Source organism: Prunus persica, chromosome G2 (genome assembly GCF_000346465.2).
Source record: "Prunus persica cultivar Lovell chromosome G2, Prunus_persica_NCBIv2, whole genome shotgun sequence".
Classification (NCBI taxonomy): domain Eukaryota; kingdom Viridiplantae; phylum Streptophyta; class Magnoliopsida; order Rosales; family Rosaceae; genus Prunus; species Prunus persica.
The window spans coordinates 23,400,989-23,422,012 of NC_034010.1; the positions used below are offsets into that span (position 1 = coordinate 23,400,989).

Consider the following 21,024-nt stretch of genomic DNA (forward strand, 5'->3'; position numbering starts at 1 on the left):
TATGCCTATTTATAGCGTGTAGGATTTTTTAGTACAATAATAAAAGAAATAAGAAACCTAAAACTCCCCAAAACTCAAGGAAAAACCATCCTAAAACGAGTATGATATAAGACCTCGTGACTTACGCTTGAGCGTGCCTCGAGTCTACTCAAGTGCCCGGATTTTTACATTTTGTAGCTTGAGCATCACTTGCTTTTGCTCGAGCGGCAGAACCTAGTCACTGGGTCTGCAGCCCTTGAACTGATCGTCTCCTTCGTTTCTTCTGCAAGTAGACCGAGTTTAAAAGTGTTTGTGAGTTATAAAAACTTCAATCACTTCTAACAGAATTGCTTACGAGCAAGGTCTAAAATATCAATGGTTCCGGAAATATCGGTAGTCCAAAAATACCGAAATTTCAATGGAAATATCGGGATATTATTGATATCGATAAAACTTGAATAAAAACTACAGAAATTGTAAGAAAAACTTGGAAATTTTTCTTGAAACTTATGAGGATGTTTATTTAGTCAATTATCTATTACTTTATCACAAAAAATTGGAAGAAAATGTCTTACATGGTGGGTCTAATTGATTTAAGTTGATTATATAGCGAGCTGACAAACATTGCAAGTGTAGAAAATATGTAGTAATTAATGAAAGAAGATTAAACACACCATAATAATTTATTTATAATGATTTACTACAACATTTTACACTTTATACATTGCATGGTAAGATACATGAGTGACTTAGTATCACATAGAGTTCTTATAAGGTTCAAAGTTGAGTTATTTACATTAACACCTTCTGAGGTTTTCGGCTTTTTCACAAAACTCCTTGAGGTTTTAGAAATTACAAGAACAGCCCCTGAGGTTTTAAATTGTTTTCACAATACTCTTTTCATTGATTTTTCATCCAAAGATGGATGATTTTATACACACACACAACCAAAAAAAAAAAAAACTCCAAATGACAAAGTTGGCCTTTGAGATTAGATTGCATATACTTTATTGAGGTTAATTTTGTCATTTGCATAAGTATTTTTTCAATGAAATCATCAATTTTAGACAAACAATCAACGAAAAGGGGTTTTGTGAAAACACAAGAAACTTCAGGGAGTGTTAGTGTCAATAACTCTTCAAAATTTTCATTGTCTTCATCATCTCGATATTATAGCGATATTTTGGCCAAATATTGCTGAAATGTGAGAGAAATTATAGACGTTGATATTTTTCGATATTATCAATATTTATATCATATGTGTATGTATACATTCTAAAATATCCTTAACTTAAAAAAATAATAATATTCTCAATATTTCATTAATATTATCAACATTCTAAACTATACTTACGAGTACAAGTCCGCATATATAGGGCTTTGAGGTAATTAATTAAAGAGTATGGAAAGACGTACACTGAGAAGGAGAAAAGAAAGTTTGTAATTGTAGTTTGTACGTGGGAGGTCGTTATCGAGTTTAATAAGTATAATAGATAAAGGTCCTCCAAGGTATCCCATGGTTGGTGGCATGGCCTTGAATCCCGCTACATGTTGCCCCTCAGTTTCCTTTTTTCTGCGTCATCCTTTCTTATCTTTTGGCTTTTGCCCATTTTAATCACATGGCACACTACCAATCCTCCACACGTGTGTGTCTCATTGGATATGCATGTATGATGGAGGGCATTCAAACAAGACAACTTGCTTATGGTCTATCTTTTTTTGTATTTGTCTAGTAAAAGAGTTCTTAGTGTTTGACATTAACATGACTTATTTGTTATTCATGTTAATTTGGGTCTTAATTTCAAATTAGGATTAGCCTGGCGAACTTGCTAATTTTTTTAAATCAAGTTGAAGTCGTGATCAAATAAAAAAATATTTGAGTGTGATGGTAACATCGTCAAGTAAAAATGGATCAAATTCTGCTAAAGCGTTAAAAACTAGGACCTAACATCGTATATCAATCGTAAGACAGCATATGCAAACAAAAGGATGGACGTACATTTTTCATGGCCATGACTAAAAATTTGGAAACTTTCATAGCAATGATCGGCTTAGAATACGAGAATAACCAAAAACAAAGCCACAATATTGGTGTCATGCATCAAAGGGAAATAGTCAAAATATATTAAACAAACTATCGCGCACTTACACCCACTATACACAGTCCTCTTGTCAACCTATTTTCATTACCAATTCTTTTTTTTCTTTTTTTCCCTTCCCTCGGATGACGAGACAAATATGCAAAGCTTACGCGCGTTTCTCTCTATATGATTCCATTCCCTTTTGACTTCTTGAAAAGTAGGGCAACCTTTTTGCTCTCTCTCTCTCTCTCTCTCTCTGTGGGTAGTGAGTTGTGATCATGTACATGCAGCCTTGAGTTTTGAGTGTGATGAGATGAGATGATTATAAATTGGTTGAGCCATGGGCTCGGCACCTTCCTGAAACAAACCGACAAGCCACGTGATCTGAAAGATAATAAATTGATGATGATGATGATGATGATGATGATATATATGTATATGGTCCATCACCAACTTGAATATCTTCGACCTTAGAAGATACAAAAGTTAGAATTATAATTGCATTTGGAATTATAAAGAGATAATAATAATATGAGTGCTAGTAGAACTCCACTCAACAAGCTCACACACTTTGCCAATATATACAGATATTCTTCTAGACAGGAACAGTGAAAAAAAAAATTTAATAGTAGACATGGTGATTAACCTAAGATAATGGTACTTGACAATGCCAACCCATCTAAAAAAACTTGTTAACTAATAATTAACCTTTATTTGTCTAACATATATATTACTGTGCTTGTAATTATATTCCTCTGACTTTGATGGACTAGATAACATTCTTATATGATATTGGGTTGTTCCGTTATATAGAACCGTTCGACACGTGGCACAGCGCGTCGGAGGACGACAGAGATGATGATTGCCGAGCAAAGCTCCAGAGGTTGATCTCGCCGTTGTTGTAGTCTTGGGTGGCATGGTAGGATTTGTTGGATGAAGATGAAGATATTGATCGTAGAGTTGTTGGTAATTGGAGCTCATGATTATCATCATTGCAATCATAAGGGTCACTGAAGCAAGCCAATTGCCTAGAGGTCTCGGCTTGGCCATTCAGTTGTGAGGCCACAAAGCGATCGAGGGCTGCCCAGTTGGTGAGCCCTGAGTCCATTTGGTGCTGAAAATCCTCATCAATATTATTCTCTGCGCCCATCATCTCCTCATGAATATTGGGTTGGTAGCAGTCTTGGCTGCTGGTGGAGTTTGGGCTGTCTAGGCTCGGAAGCTTCAAGAACCTCTCATGGTAGCCATTGTGATTGTTGATGCCTGTGTTGATGGATTGGAGGTTGAATCTTGTGCTCATGTTGTTGCCTTCATTCTCTTCTTCCTTGCAGGTCCTTCCAATGTATTGAAGCATTTGCTCCAAAGCTCCCTCAGGGCATGAATCAAACAGGGATTGGGCACTTCTTGTTTCTGTTGTCATGGATGAAGTGGTGGTGCTCATGATTGTGCTGCCCGAACTAATTTTATGGAGGTTTTTCTTCTTGAAGATTCGGCAAACCACCCATCCCTCCTCTTGTGCTGCCTCTCCCACAATCATTGGCACCTAAAATAAACAAAACATACTTAAGCATATGTTTGTATTGTCGTAAATTTTAACCGCACATTCAGGCAAAAACGCAATCTGAGGAAAGAAAATTTCACTATGCATGCTGTTCAAAATAGAACATAATTAAGAATGGTGTGATTATTGAAGTACACAAAGTGGCTTACATTGGTGATGCAATTGCTAGTGTTGTTGTCATCAAGTCTATATTCATGCATGATCCAATCGGACTTTTGGCCATGGGGAGCTCGGCCTTTGTAGAACACAAGAGTCTTCCTCATACCGATCCGCCTGCAGTTACTGCTTATCACCTTATCACGGCCAGTGGCCTTCCAGAATCCGGCCGCAGTTGCACGGTTTGTTCTTGTTCCGGTGGGGTACTTCTTGTCCTTATGGCTGAAGAAATACCAATCATTTTGTGGTGTGGTTCCTATTTTACACTTCTCTGAAAGGAAAAAACAAAGGAATTTGAGAACTTATAATGGGTCATATAGGAATAATTAATTGGTTCCAAAATCCAAACTTCATTGCTAGACAAGGACCAAACAATAGAAAATAGAAAATGGTCTTTTTATGTACCTTGTATATCCCATGGCTCAAGCTTATTGAGATCAACATCTCGGATAACATCCAGATCAATACTCTGATTTGAAACCTTCTTCTTCAAGTAGTATTGCAAGAGCTCCTCTTCTGTTGGATGAAATCTAAAGCCAGGAGGGACTTGGGATTGCCCATTTACAGATATACTCATGTTCTCAGGCGCCATTTTGATTAGTGAAAGATTTCTGATCAAAATTAATGAAGTACTAGTGGTGAAGAAGGTACACAAGAGAGAGAGAGAGAGAGAGAGAGAGAGAGAGAGAGGACAAATGAGAGAGGAGCAAATAACAAATGGTTGTGTACGCAAACAAGTATGTAGGAGAAGGACTATATATATGTGTTGTGGGACGAAAAGGGCAAAAGATACATGAATGAATTCAAGCTTTTGGTTCTCATGGGACATGTGTTTACACAAGATTGAATTTTTATTTATTTTTACTGTTTCTCCGAGAAGGGCCACCCACCTTACATTACTAAGATGTAGAGAGTCGTGGGGTCCAGTATCAATAAAAGGGTCCCACAGAGAGGACCCTGTGTGAAACTAGTAGTGTAAGGGCGCAAGCTCACATCCACAACTATGACCCTCGACCTTAAAATCTCCTTAGAAAACCACCTCTTAAACAACCATGGACCACACTCTCATTCTCTCTCATTCTCTTTCTCTCTCTCTCTCTGCTTTGTGCAACCACCAAGACAAAAAAACAGATGGTGGGGTACGTAGGGAAAGCTCTTTCATGGCCCGTTAGATGAGAAGAGATGAAAATGTGACATAAAGAGATAACACTGGCCTTCTAGAGAAAGCCCCTTTGAATATCTCTAGTTTCTAGAGGCTAAAGCTACCTTTCTTTAGCTATAGCACTGTGCACATGACATGAGGCAAACCCTTTTGCAATTTGTGAAAGAAAAAAAAGCTTTAATTTCCATGAAACTTGTCTTCCCTTGAAGAGCATACAATTATTGTATCTGTCTGTCCTATAATGTAATCTCCTAATTTGCTGTAATGTATGTGAATTCTGTAAAATATTCTCTTGACAAATATAGATACGATAAGAGAACATTATTTTGTGAATACTACGTTAATATATGTACTAATTCAAGTGTTGCATATGGTGCGAGAAAGATCACATACATGTGCATATGTGATTACGAAAATTAATCTTCAACAATAGGAGTTATACTGAGGCTCCATTCGATCGGCTTGAAAACCAATTAAGCTATTGGGTTAACTGGTGATTTGTCCCTGAACTTGTATCTAGGTTTCGATTTACCCCATATTCTTTTTTTTAAAGAAAATTAAGGACCCAAACTAATTTTTTTCCAGCCAATTTGCCCCTGAAAGTCAAAATATGCCACTTTCCATCCATCCTACTGTCAAGTTGGAGGTTACTTTTGTCATTTCGCGTCTCTATCAAAATACCAACTTAACGGCAAAATAGATGGAAATTGGCAGATTTTGACGTCAGGGAGCAAATTGGCCAAAAAAAATTAGTCCGGGTCCTTAATTTTCTGAAAAAATAGAATAAAAGGTAAAACGAAACTTAAGTACAAATTCAGGGAGCAAATCACCAGTTAAGCCTTAAGCTATTTTGTTTGAACTGGAAATAATGAAGTACAGCTCAAGTACTTAAACTAATAACCATGGCTCGGCTTTTTTTTCTTTGTTTTTTCTTTTGTTGGGGGCGCATAAAGGTAAATGTCTATCTAACACTGCAGACCGATTGGTAGACCAATGGACTTGTATGCCTCTAAAAAGGATGCACAAAATTAAACAAATAATTCTAAGGATATATAATTAATTTGTTTACAATTTTTTTTTGTTTGCTAATGCATGTACGTACTCTCATCGGACGACCTTTTATATATTCTGTCCATATTAATTTGAATGTATAATTGATAATTAAACATCCCACCTGGCCAATTTTCATTTTCAAAAGGAAAAAAAAAATCCATGTGGCCAGAGTGCTAAGTAGTTATTACTAATTAGCTTTTATTTTTTTTTATTTCGGTTACTAATTGCGAAATAAAAAATAAAAACAAACAGATGTGCTATAAGTTATTGCCAACAGACAATACAAAATATGGATAGATATGCATGAGTGATCACATGCCTTTCTTGCTATGAAATTTTCCAATATTTTGTCCCAAGCAAATTTTATTGCAATACACAAAATATGGATAGATATTGTTGGGTTAGGTGTGATATGTTCATATTGCAAATTTTATATATACATGTGAATTAATGTTGACACAGTTTGACAATTGTAATGAGGTAATCAAATGATTACTTAAGAGAATTAAGTTTGGAATCCACTAGAAATGAGAATACCTTAATTTTATTAACTTCATAATAATAACATAATGTCCTAGTCACAGACTAAAATTGGTTTAAATACTCCTAAAAACCCTAGGATTACTAAAGGAAATTAAAAGAGAAATTAACCAAAGTTTCTAAAAATCTGGAAAATATTAAAAGGCCCGTTTGGGCTGCTAAACGACCTCGAATGCCTGAAAATTGATTTTACTCGTGTGCCGTTTCCTTCAAAAAGGTGGGTCATGGGCTCAAATAAGAGGTCGGGGCTCAAACTTGTAACTTGCCGGTTTTGCCCTTATGCGTGCGTCGCTCCTACTCATCCTCTATTGCTTCAGCCATATATTCAACATTAGATGTAGATTCAAAATAAGATCGACCATGCGGTGTATATATCTTTTAAGCTTCAAACTTTAAATTAAAATTCCCTAATTTTTAACCCCATAACCTATATCACTCGTACAATCCTCATAAAATAAACATCCGCCAATTCAAAATACTAGCAAATTTTAAAAAGAATCGTATAATTCTAGTTAAACACGCTTGTCGTATAGAATCGGATTATCTTGTTTGAAGCCAACTAATCAGCTCATTAATTTGACTTAACTTTGAAAATGTTAGATGCAACTGACAGTACTAGTGAAAACTAAACGGAGGTGTAATTTTAATATAAAGATATTTGGTGGAGGAACAATTTTCAATATAGTTTGGTAACGAAATATATATTGACAGTACTATCCCCAACTAAGATTTCATGCGATTTTTTTGGTGCTACCTGATATTAAATAAGTAATTAGGGTGGAATCTTTAATCGTTCAAATCGTAGACTTATTGTTTAAGAGTTCAAACATTGTTCAATTGGACAGTGTATGGAATGGACCCACTTCTTTAATCAAATGAGACCTCCGTTGTAATTTGGTGATGATTTGTATACTGATTTCTTGACAATTCCCTTGTTTTAAATGTTAAGTACTTAATCACCGTCACATACAAAAATTTCTTTGGTCGAGTTGTACAGTTGTGTGCTAAAATGACAATTCTACCTTATTAACAAAATAAAAATAAAAATTCAATTTGGAGAAACTTCAAAAGTTGAAGGAACTAAATGCCAATTCCTATCTAATCTCATTATGAATAATGTTACTTTTACCATATTTTCATACCACCTTATGTGGCAGATGAGGTGGACAGCCACATCAATTAAAATTAATTTAACATTTTTTTTTCTTTTATGATTTATTGACACTTTTTAATTAATGTGGCTGTGCACTTCATCTAGAAAGAGTAGCATTACTCATTTATTATATATTTCACTTTCTTGCTATCGTCAGCTAATGGTTGAACTATAAATTAGTTAGGGGAACTTTTAGAGGTCTCTGTGCTAATGATTTTGAAGCTAATCCTCTGAATTTCTTAACTCTAATCATTATATTTGGCTGATTAATGACAGAGCAACCACTTCATACTTTAGTTACTAACCGGCATTTATTTTTATTAGGGTTTTGATATTCCCATATCTTTTTCCTTCCTTTTCAAATTTTGCTATTGCGGTTGTCGTTGGAGAAAGTAATATGTTGAATATCAACATACATCAATAGTATATTAAACAACTTTCTGTGTCGGTAGTGCACATATATAATCATAAGACGGAAAGCATGGGGGTAAATAATTAAAGACAACTAATTAACTATTAATTAAGTACAAAATTGGGATTTATTATCCAAGACGTGTTTTACAAATTAGCAGATTAATTCTACTCTTGTATAAGAAATTTAATCAGTTCATCTTTAAATTTATGTGCTAACTATATCCAGGTTGAGTTTAATTTATCGCTCATGTATATGAATAACTGTTAATTATTGATGTGCATAAGACTTTTTCTTAAACTTACATATATTAACGAGTTAGTCTCACTCACATCAACAGTTAACTTACACGTACAAACGAGTTAGTCTCACTCACATCAACAGTTAGACAATCACGTACCCTTCGTGTATAGTGACAATCGGAGCTTAGAAAAGTTTGAGAGTTCCAAATCCCCACTCCAAATGGACTAGAAGACAAAAATAGTGGCATTTCGCTAAATTTCACGTAAGTCTTATGCAGAAATAATGAGCCCACCAGCCTTGACAAAGACCTCCAACTCTCTGAAAATAAAAAATATCGTTAGTCTGGTAAATATGTGACAACATAAACCAAGAGTGACAGCAAGAGACGTTTTCATGAACATTATTTAATTCTTGTAGATACATGTTGTGATCAGTTTACGTCGTAGTTTTCTAGTTCATGGTTACATACATATGACATCATCTGTAAACAAAATCCTGGAAGTTTGCTTGAGAAGCAAACGCAGGTGGCCATGCATGTTATTTGTTGTTGGCATGGTCATAGTAGAGGTGAAATGTCAACATTCGAGTCACAGAAGATTAGATTAGATACCAGCAGCACGAAGATAAAATCTCACCTAGCTAGATTGTCATACGGTTTTGTCATTATTATAACATTCTTTTGTAGAAAATAATCATTTTTCTCATGAAAATTTCCCATTCTTCTTTGAAAATAAAGCAGAAAAATTACCCACTTTGCATTAAAGTATTAATTTCTTTTATTCTCATTTTGAATTCAAGACCACCCAACAATCATTTGACGGCAAATTACGGGTCATACTAAATAAACCTTCATGCTTATATATCATCTTAATGTTATTTCTTGTTGGATTATATGAAATTGTATTGCGAGGTGACTCAAAAACGTAGTTTTTTTTGTATTAAATTTAATTGGAATTAGAGTTTCAAACTCAAAATCAATTGAAAACGAAGAAACAAGCTTTCATTTCTCAACAGAGGACACAAACTCTTAACACGCAGCATCAATCAAATCAAATACGTGACACAATATGATCCCACCTCTGTGAGATATATCATGGACAACTTGTGGAACCAATGTTGTAACCCAAAACAAAAATATACATTAAGAAAAGACATACTTTTATATATGTGTGTTGCATGTCAATGAATAAATAAAACTTGTGAATTGTCGTGATATACGGCGGACACTAGCTGGTACATACTTATTTAACTTGTATACAGGACAGCACGTGTTCCATAATCCATATCATTAACAAATTATATAGTGGTTCCATCTAATTCTAATACAGACTAGTATACCACGTATAACGTGAAACGAAAGCTGCTTATTTCTCACACTTTAGCTAAATGGTAAGGAACTCAATAAATTTCTCCTTCTGCAATAAAAAGCCATTATAAGTTATATGCTCGCAATGATTGTTTGATTAATTCTGTGACATCATCTCAGTAGATAAATACAAATCAAACATATATAATTTGAAGTGAGAAGGAAGTTAGTGGCCAAAGTTAAGGCCTCTCGTTTGATAACTATTTTAATTTTAATTTTAATTTTAATTTTTTGTGTTAAAGTATAGAAGGAAAAGAGGGAGAATTGATGGGATTAAAAGGAGAGGATGGGAGGGAGGATTAAGAAAAGTGAAACCAAAAACTAAAAAACTAAAATCTCTTTGAAATTTTTTTCACGTTCAAGTTTTTATTTTCACTTCTGTTACTCCACCCTCCCATTCTCCCCTCTCATCCCCCCTCTCAATCTCATCACACCCATTCTTACTCTCATTTCCTCTGTACTCTAGTACAAAAAATGAAAACTAAAAACTAAGGGCTCATTTAATAATCATTTGAATTTCAGTTTTTAGTTCTAGTTTTCATTTTTTGTGCTAGAGTATAGAGAAAAATGAGAGTGAGAATGGGAGTGAGGATGATATTGAGAGAGATGATGAGAGAGAGGAGTAACAAAAATGAAAATAAAATCTTGAAAGTGAAAACAATTTGAAATAGATTTCAGTTTTTAGTTTTTATTTTCCTTTTGTTACTCCTCCCTCCCATCATCTCCTCTCATTTTCTATTTCCACTCTCATTCTCACTTCCATTCTCCCTTTTCTTCCTTTATATACTAGAACAAAAAATAAAAAACTAAAATTAAAAAAATTATCAAACAGGCCTTAAAATTGAAATGATTATTAAACAGGCCATAATTTATGAACTATATATATTCTTCACCAGTGAAATCTGATTATAACTTGTCTGTCACTAACAAAAATGACAGCTGGTGAGGATAGATCCAATCGTGATTTGCATGTTGGTGTATGAATTTTCTGATGGTTTTTTTTTTAATTGTTGATGTATACATTCTCTGCTTAGTCAATGTACCAAAACAAATATGGCAACCATGCCAACCAAAATACATCACTCACTGCATATACCGTTCAAATAGGATCGGCCCACAAAAACAAATAAGAAAATCATAATTATTGTAGCCACTTTTTTGTGTAGACAAGACATAAGAATTCCGACAAAGTTTGAGAAAAAGACATAATTAGAAAGTTGAAGAAGAATATTAGATCAAAAGACCACCTGAAAACAACCACACAACTTTCTATTTAATACAAGATTTTGTGAGGGAGGAATCCTCTTTTAATTCGAGAAATTCCAATGCCATGCAGCTTCCTGCAACATTGGACGACTCTGTTAAATGTTCATTATCGCTACAAGTTAAGGATCCTAACCTAATCTTGGTCGTATATTACTTGCTTTGCGTGCATGACGTATGATTAATCCTTATTTTATACAGTTATGAATTAGAAAACAGTAGCTATATGCCATGATAATTAAGAGAAAAAACTTATTATTAATATTGTAGGGCATGCGAAAATTCTTCATGTAATCTAACAGAATTTTAAGTACGAATCAAGTCACCGATCGATTTGTGAGAGAATCATTCTATACCAAAGTTGTATTGTGGTAGAGAAGATGTCATTTGTCCAAATCATGATATAATAGAGTTTGAAAGAGTGAGATGCCTTTGGGGTAAGATTTTCTTTCCTCAAGTTGCTAGAAATTAAACCCATGATAGAAACTCACAAACCGAAGATGTGATCTATTTTAATAAGACTCCTAATTTTCTATTTTCTTTTTATTATTATCTGTTTTGGGGGGAGGAGATGAGAAAATAAATAATCGTTTTCTAATTGCATGCATGTATTACACGTTCATCCAGTAAATTATTTAATTGCATGCATGTACGATTGTATTTTTGTCTTGTTCTTATAAAATTTATACGTCAAAGTATTGATCGTTGAGGATGTGAAAGATGTTTTCATATGTCTTGCCATTGTTTGTATATAATTCAGATTATTGAGACTGATTAACTCAAATACATACCTAATCATTTGTTAATTAACAAGTACACATTCTAGCTATTTTTGTGAGGGAGGGATATATAGACTGACAGGTTAAAAGGCAATGTAGCTTTTTTTGTTTGCATTAAAAAACATGGTGACACGACAACTTTTTTTGGTTTATTAGTGCAGTTGTGTATTGATATATAAGACCTTATTAATGAACATATTTTTATTTTTTTTGGTTTAGCACACGATTAGAGATAACGACGACTGAAAATACCTAATATATGCTGTAGCTTTGCTCAAGGTCTAACAGTATGTAATAGTTTATTCGTGCAGAAAACGAACGTGGTCTGACAAGAAAATTAAAATTCTTTAATTAGTTTTCTTTAAATCATCCCTAAAGTTCTTTAATTTAACAAATGTTAATGTGGGGAGTTTGTTAATTAAAAATATTGATACATCATTATTCATTGACGGATTCAATAATTTTCTTGAATAGGAGGGGTAAGGAAATAATACTATCAAGTCATTAATAGTGAGGAATCAATAATTGACTCTTAAATGTTTAAAAAAACACGTCAAACATAATCATGCACAAATTAGATGAAATACACCTTCTACATATTGCAAGGCACAAAGAAGAAAGGAAAAAGTGAGTCTAGAGAACAAGAAGAAAAACTGAGTAGAGGACTAGAGCAGATTGTCCTCCTTTTCCTGTCTTGATCTTCTTCGAGGTATTTATCAAACAGTATGCTTCCATTCAAAACAAAATTTCATGAAAACTTGCCATTATAAGTGAAGAACATAATTGAGTGGAGACAAATGCCTTCATTGGACCCTTAATGGATCCTCCATTGATTCCGCAACTAAGGACACAATCTATGTCTTGAATTACTTTTAGATACATTGATGACATGTTTACTAATCCGTAATCGGATTAAGAGGAATTGAATTGAGGAGAATTAGCCATATGAATTGAGGAGAGTTAGATTCTGAATTTCAATTAAAGTTGTTTACTAAACCATATAGATTGAGGAGAGTTAGATTAACGATACCTATTGAAGTTGTTTACTAAACCTATATGGAATTGGGATATGAGTTATCCTAATTACTAAAATGTCCTCGTTGTTGGGTTAAAGTAGATGGCAAATTTTAAAATTTTAAAATTGTGTGAAGATATAATGGATAGAAAAGATGAATTTCTAATGAGTTAGTTCACCATGAATTAGAATACCACCTCCCACCAAGAATTAAATTCCTCCAAAATCAAGTTTTCAATTCCTAATTTTGTGTAGGCCCCACGTACTTTTTATTTTCTTGATGTGAAGTAAACACATAAATCTTCCATAATTGAAATTCAATTTCTAATTAGTAAACACACTATAAATATAATCTCCCTCTTGCTGCCCAAAAACAACTAATTACTTAACCAGGAGAACATTAACACTTCAAATCATCCTCACACAATAAAAACATGACAAACAAAAGGAGTTTCAATCCCAGAAACAAAAACCTCGGCACATCATCGTCGTCAAATCGGTATATTCACTTCTGTCTTGTTTGCGGATATTGGATATATCATATATGGGCTTTAGATCAAGTGAGTGAGATCGTGGGATTAGAGAAATACATGTTGTTGCACCAAAACCCAAAGACCCCAATATTAATATCCATTTTGATAAATATATTGAGATGGTGCGATTCAGGTGATCAATTAGAAATATTACTGCCATCAACAACAAAATTAATAGTTTTAATTAGTAGTTGACAGTGCTTGAACACCTAAGTATATAATTAACAAGTTAATTACTTGTAGATTAGAAATTAATGACTTCTTTTGATAATAAACCCCATATAAATATTTTTCTTTTGCGAAAAAATTGGACTGAAACCTGAGAATCCAAAATGGGAAACAGTACTTATTCTTAGCTAGTTCAGAATGATTGGGTGAGCAGAGCAACAATATTAATATTATTCCAGCTAATTAGATCCTAAAATATTTATATTAATTATGATTTAGCAACGTGTCAGATTTGATTTATATTTTACTAATGTTTAAGTATTTTATGGTTTTTTTGATCTTGCTCTTGTATTTTAGTTTTTGGTTCCCTCTGGTTGTTGGGGGTGCAATTTGAAAGGCTGCTTAACGTACGACTAGCTAATGCGATATGATTTATTTATACCCGAATCCAGGAATACAGGGCCTTAGCTAGATTTTTCGTTTCTAAATTATAGAGTCCCTTGAGATTTATATAAAATAAGGTTTGAACTAGAATGCATACAAAATTCAACTTTTCAACTCAATTATATATAATATTGTTCCACATATCCTTAATCAAGATGACATTTTATAAATCATTGGGGTTAATCACCAATCAGAAAATTAATGAGGGGGAAATTGGAAGAAAATTAACCGCATGTGTTAATGGTTAATTGCATTAGTAAAGATAGGTACATTACTGTTCATACACTTTATTTTATTTCTCATTCACTTTCCTCCTCGGATAAGAAATCTGTGTATCCCTCCCACGTGGTTAACTTGGTTTCCGAGCCAGAAACACATGCTGGCTCCGTCTATGTTCTCAAGTGAACAAAATCTCTCCCATTTGTTTCTTTAGCCTTAGTCAGATTGTCATTAGTTTCTTGAGACATGAGGCATTCAGTAACACCTTCTTGTTCTTCTTGCAGTTCAACCAAATCTCCATAATTAACCGCCGGTTACATAGCAGGGAGGAACTACGGGTAACTCCCGCCATGAGCTTGTCCCCAATACAAGCACTTCGGTCGTCAGTTGGCTTAGTTGGCCCTTTTTGTACTTATGATGGTACCAAATACAAACAATCTTGTAGGTTTTTGTTTTATTATCAAATCCCATGCTGTAAGAATCTTGTCGGCAGATAGTGTTGGTTGAAACTTGAAGTACGTCACTCGTTGTTGGGAGCATTAGAATTTCTCCCTTGAAAGGATCCAACAACAAGCATGTGTTTCCATTCTTATACTCAACGCCATGGCGAGTAAAGCCTAACAAGTTGCAGAAAATAAAATTGTGCACATACAAACACTATCTGGTCCAAAATTCGAAAATAATTGCATGTTTACTCTTTGTCAATAACTCATTGCCATCATATTTTATTGGGTGCATCCTATAGTGGGGTGAGTCAGTACGAAGAACCAGTCGAGGAACTTCAACGGTGGTACAACTAGTAAGAAAACGACGCCGCATGTGTTGTATAGCAAAAAAAAGGGTCGTCAACCGTCTTTAACAAGGCCTTAGATACACATTTTATGCAACAAATCGAATTTACGGATAGTCTCGAAAAGATGTCAATAAGAATTTCCGTGGGTAGGACGTCTGTCATCAAGTTCAACTTTGGCTTCTTCTGCTTCTTGTTGTCGTTGTTGTAGCAGTTGTGCCTCATTCTCTTCATTCTCTTCAACAAAGTATGTGAAATGTTGGAGTTTAATCAATTGTAGGGACTGGATGATGTTGAGCTTTTTGTCTTCAATTGCTTATACGGCCCTCCTATTTATATAGGAGTACAAGTGGTCAAATAGATATCTCACAGGATTTTAATTCAAGTTCCTAAACCCTATGCAGTTATGAATTAAAATTAGGGAGCTTCACTAATATACCCAAAATAGGGTCTGAAATTATAAAAAAGCTCTACATGAAATGCACTTTAGAAACACACCCAAAATTCATTTACTACATAAAAAATAAGTGTTAAAGTTTCTATAAATTACATAACTGCCACTGATAAACTTAAAACAAGCCCAACTCAAAAAACTCATAAAAATACTCAAAATAAGCCCAGGAAGCCCGAAGTACATTGTTAATACCATATTATAGAAGTATATTGTTAATATTATGTCATAGAAGTACATTGTTAATACCATTTCATTAAAAAAAAAAAAACCCCCCCAAAAAAGCCCAGCAAGACATCCGATATCCTTTACAGAAACTACATCTAATTGTTCACAATTTCACTAGAAACAATCACAAGGCATAAAGAAATATCTCTACAAGAAGAAAAAAAAACATTGTTAATATTATGTCATAGAACTATCTTCTTATTAAAAATCACATTATGCATATCATAAACTTCAAGTGTACAGTTATATATAGAGCATCCTTTGTTACTGAAAATCTGTTAATACTATATCATAGAAGTACACTATTAATACTATGTCATAGAAGTCAACTCAGTTGCAAGGTATGAACTATATAACAACTGTTCATACCACTTACTGGAAGTTAACTACTACATCATTTCATTTGCATAATAGGTACGATAAAAAATCCAAACAGTACTAAACATCAAAACCAAGTCAACACTAAACAATGTTTTCCGCATAATGTAAATGATTACTGGCATTGGTGTGTATCAGTCCCAATTGATCAATAATGACAACGATTACCAAAGTATTAATGTCATGGTCCACCTCATCAGCAGTAGCCTGAGATCCTCATGCGACAATCTGGTAAGGGTTACCCCAAGTTTTTTCTTCTCTTCAGTCTACATATTTCTGCAACAATGTTCTCAAGATAAGATATGGTTGTTGGAGAAGCATTCATATGCAACTCTGTTCTTGCACAAAAACACACAGAGTCGCTCTTTCTATCCACATGCACTCACACATGGCCATAGCATGCATACACACATCAATAATATAGATTTTACAAATAAAATTTTATTTCATTACATCAACATGTAGATGTCAAACATATTAAACTAAGATACAATGTTACTGAACAACCTGCACTTTTGAACAACTATTTCTCGAAGTTCTTCCAAATGCATATCAACCTCATAAAGCTGAAAACAAGAGATCATAACGGAGTCCATTATAAGTATAGCCGTTGAAATAAACTATATCTACAAAGGCTTCCATTTAGTGTTAATCATATGCATATAAAAAGGTTTGAAGTCATAAATCAGCAACAACAACAAAAGTTAAACAAGATGCTTTTGTTTATCTCTATATACCAAACAAACAACATTACTGAATCCCAAATCATATTACACTATCTGTTCAAGAAAGAGCACATCATGTTAGAAATACCTCTTCAGTAACTTTAGGAAGAAGCTACAGCCACTTCTCCACAAATAACCTAGATCACTAAGAATCTAAATCCAAGAACAGTAATAAGAAGAGTTCTTAGCTCTCTCTCTGTTCAAGATTGTTGTGGTTGACGTCACTCGAATTCGACGGTACTGGAGAAGGAATTGGAGGCGTGTCGTCGGCTGACAGAGATTAAGATGGAGATTATTACGGTGACGTCAGAGGTGAAGAAGGATGTGGTGCTTTAGCTGGAGCGTCCGAATGAGATAAAGGAAGGGAAATCAGAGATGGAATTTTGGGCGAAGGTAAATCGGCGGCGGGTTGCGGCAATGGAGTCGGCGAGGGCTATGGTGGAGACGACGAAGATACAATGGAGAATTGGACTAGGAGAAAAGCTAGAAGCAGAGCTCGATGAACCTCACCATTGTTGAAGAAGAAGAAAGTTTGAGATGCTCGTTGATGAAGATTGAGTTGATTAATAGACAAAGAAAAAGGGCAAAACGGTAATCAAACATAAATGTTGAATTTAAGAAATCAACAGCTGTTAATTTTTGGGTTTATTTTGGGTGTGTTTATATACCTTAAATGATATAGGGTTTCTTTATAGAACTATGTCTAGGAATGGGTATTTAACTAATTTTCTATTACAATTAATGCATATTTCTAATTACTTATCCTAATTAAGCTATATTTTGATCGTTCCCCAACTTAATATAGCCATTTGAAATAACAACTGTAGTACATATGATCCTAATTAATTACAATGGGTTTTATCATTCCCATAAGTTATTTAGTTGGAAAGAAGAAAGGAATCCAAATCCAAGTAGCTTAAAAATCTGGAGCTTCAGAAGTTTTAGTTGTCAAGAAAACACAATCCTTATTCTTATTGAATTAGAGAACCTAGTTAATACATAACACCGTTAACCTCTCTCTCTTATAGCTTTCCGTATCCTAATTGCGTACGTGTTTTAACATTTAGTGGGTGACTTGTGAAGAACTTATCAAGGAAGAATTCTAAAGTATGAATTGGACTCATCTTAAACAGTCGGCCCTGAAAATGGTCTTTAGCAGTCATGCCCAAAATTTAAAATTATGACAAACCCAAACCTCAAACCTCAATCTATTCCGATTAAGAATTAACTTGATCAATTATTTAGATTCATAATCTGACAACATTTAAGATTCTCTCATAATAAAACATAAGAAGCGAGATTATTTCAATAGATTCAAGTTAGTAATGATAGTTATTACAATAATAGTTTTTCATCAAGCAATTAGAAAGACGAAAATGCTTACAATTTTGTTATCAAAATTGGTTTCCTCAAGCTCAATGAGGAGTCTATATTCGTGCATGAGCCAATCAGATCTTTCTCCATTTGGAGCTCGGCCATTGTAGAACACGAGTTTTCCTAAACCCAATTCGCCTGCCGTTGCCGTATATGACCTTGTCACGCCTTGTGGCCTTCCAAAACCCAGCAGTGGTTGCCCGATTCGTTCACGTCCCACTCGCGTACTTCTTGTCCTTGTGGCTAAAGAAGTAGCAGTCGTTTTGAGGCATGCTTCCTATTTTGCATTTTTCTGCTACGTACACAAAACTTGGGTTGTTTACCTCTAAATCAAATGAAAATGAACATATATACATGCATTACGTACCTTGAATGTCCCATGGCTCAAACTTATTGATATCAATGTCACAAATTATGTCTAGATCGATCTTCTCACATGAGACCCTCTTCCTCAGGTAATATAGCAAGAGCTCCTCTTCGGTTGGTTGAAATCTGAAGCCAGGGGGAACTTTGCATTCTCCATTCACACTCACAGATATACTAGTCATTTTGTTCGATATAGAGAGATGGAATTAAAGAACTAGCTACCAATAATAATAAAGTTGGTGTAGTTGGACATTTACATAATATTGCATGGATTTTGAGCATGCGGTAGGAATATACTGTTTTGTTGAGTCTAGAGGGTCCCCTGGATCAAAATTGTATGCAACAAAAGAGTGCCTAGAGGGGTACCACACCACCAATTATTTCTTGCACAAATCACAATATTGACGGGGAAACAGAACCCTGAAAATGACATTGACAAATTTGTATTACATATGTAAACATCGCGACAAATCCAAGTGCAGCCAAGTTCATGTTTGCATTATAGTAAGAATAGACAAGGTCCAGAAAGAGATGAATATTACTTTAGGCTCGAGGCTACCAATATAAAAGAGTACTGCTAGGCTTATGATATTTTTATACTATATTGTATACCACATCTCTAATAGAGATGGAGCCCACCTTTATTAGAGAGGTGATAAACATTATGGTATAAAAATGTGGTAAGACTAACATTTTCCATATATATATATCTACATTCTCATTTATTTCATTTCATTTAAAATTACATTAATTTATACTGAAGTTTTGACTTCTTTTTTCTCCCCATGTTTTAAACATGCATGCATGCATGGTTATATTTTCAAGAAAGCTAGCCCAGCCGGTCGGACGGTTGGTGCACAAGATAACTCTCTTTTTTGCCTTTCCGGATAAGAAACCATTTCCCGACTGATGGGCATTCGATAAGATGGTGATCGCGGATTACAAACATCATACCAAATTAACTAGTGGCCGTTAAAATTATGTATATGTACGATTTTCAATTTAGTTTGATTTTTCTGTACGTGTAAAAACTATGTTTAGATGGTGGCAAGAAATTAGACGGTTTCGATTATACAATTAAGTTGCACAACACAAATGTGATGGAATTAATAAGATACAAGGATTGTTTGACACTTTTTCCTTTAAAAAAAAGAAGAAAATAATTGTATAAGCCTCCTCTTTTGTTTCTTCTTTTTCTTTTTCTTTTTAATTTTGTTTACCCTTTGATTAATTTCAAACCACTGGCACTTTGACCTTATTGTTATATCATATAAGAATAGCAACTCTTTATTCTCTTTCAGCTTTTTCACCTTTCCTTTTTCACTCATCAAAGGGTCACTTGCTAAAATCAATGCAATTAGCATAACTAATTGTGACATTTTAATACTTGATATGTCCATGTATCCTATTGAACACGGATTATGATGAGTTAATTACCCCTTAAACGTAAGCCTCGATCACTTTATGTGATCAGGAACCCTTTTTAACCCCACATTGATACCTTTTTTAAAAAAAAAAAAAAAAAAACTGTGAATGGATAAGAACTTGTAAAGCATATATTCCCGACAAAAACATCTTGAAAACAAAATTACCAATTGATTTTCTACTCACTTTACATTATGCAATTAGATGTAAGGAGAATCTTGTAAAGAAGTTTTTGAAATCGACTTCAATCAACTTTCCTTGACAACTACTATTAAAATTCCATGAAAATGAGATATTTTTGCATATTTGAAAAGAAGCAATTGAACCAGATTCTGTGACAATGCTACGTTGACAAAGTAGCTTTCACTGATTGGCAGATCTCAAAATGGTTTCTATTTCCGATCCTTTGCCTGAATTGGTGATGGACTGTGTAGCACCGACGACATTCCATTAGGCCAAAGTGTTGGAGTGTTTGACGCGCGGACATGTAGACACACTTTGAACACGGCTTGGACAGACAGATATGCTTTGGATACGGTTTGGACATAGGTCAACGGTCAAGATACTTTTTGGACACAATCAAGACACTTTTGGACACGGTCAACTGAAGTCAAGATACGATATGAACTATTTTGAAAATTTTAAAACAAAAACTCATAATTTTTGAAATAGTTTTAAAAAGTAGGCTTTTCTTCTCTCCCAACCAGCCGGATCTTTCATGAAAAAAAAATTCAGCTTTTCTTCTCTCCCTCTCCACATATCTCAGTTTTATCATATTTATGGCTTCGATTTTTTGTTTAAATATATTTTTTTCTTTGTTCCTTTGTAGCGGAGCTGATATTTTTGGTTGACTAAATTGATAACAATTTGGTCGTGCGAGAAGCATCTTTTTGAGTGGGTAATTCATTCATTTTGTTTCTTTTTTATTTCTATTTTTTATGCTAAGCCAATTCTTATTTTATGAGGTGGGACATCGTTTTATGTGTGAATAAATATGTGTATAGTGCTTTATTTTGTTTAGGGAATGATGAGTAATGCTAATTCAAATGAGGCCTCCTTTCAACAAAAAAAAAATAAAATAAAATAAAATTTGTGGTGTATTAATTATTATGTATAAATGAGAATATAAGTACTTTGTTTTGTTTTATTATATTATGACA

The 21,024-nt window shown here is 34.1% G+C and overlaps 1 protein-coding gene across 1 annotated transcript; it reads right to left on the reverse strand.

Moving 5' to 3' along the window:
• On the reverse strand, positions 2,582-4,606 carry LOC18785548 (NAC domain-containing protein 43). Its single transcript, XM_007220793.2, has 3 exons — positions 4,183-4,606; positions 3,771-4,048; positions 2,582-3,603 (listed from the first exon to the last, which is right to left on the reverse strand). The coding sequence occupies exons 1-3, from the start codon at positions 4,604-4,606 to the stop codon at positions 2,866-2,868; spliced, it is 1,440 nt and encodes a 479-aa protein (XP_007220855.2). The 3' UTR covers positions 2,582-2,865.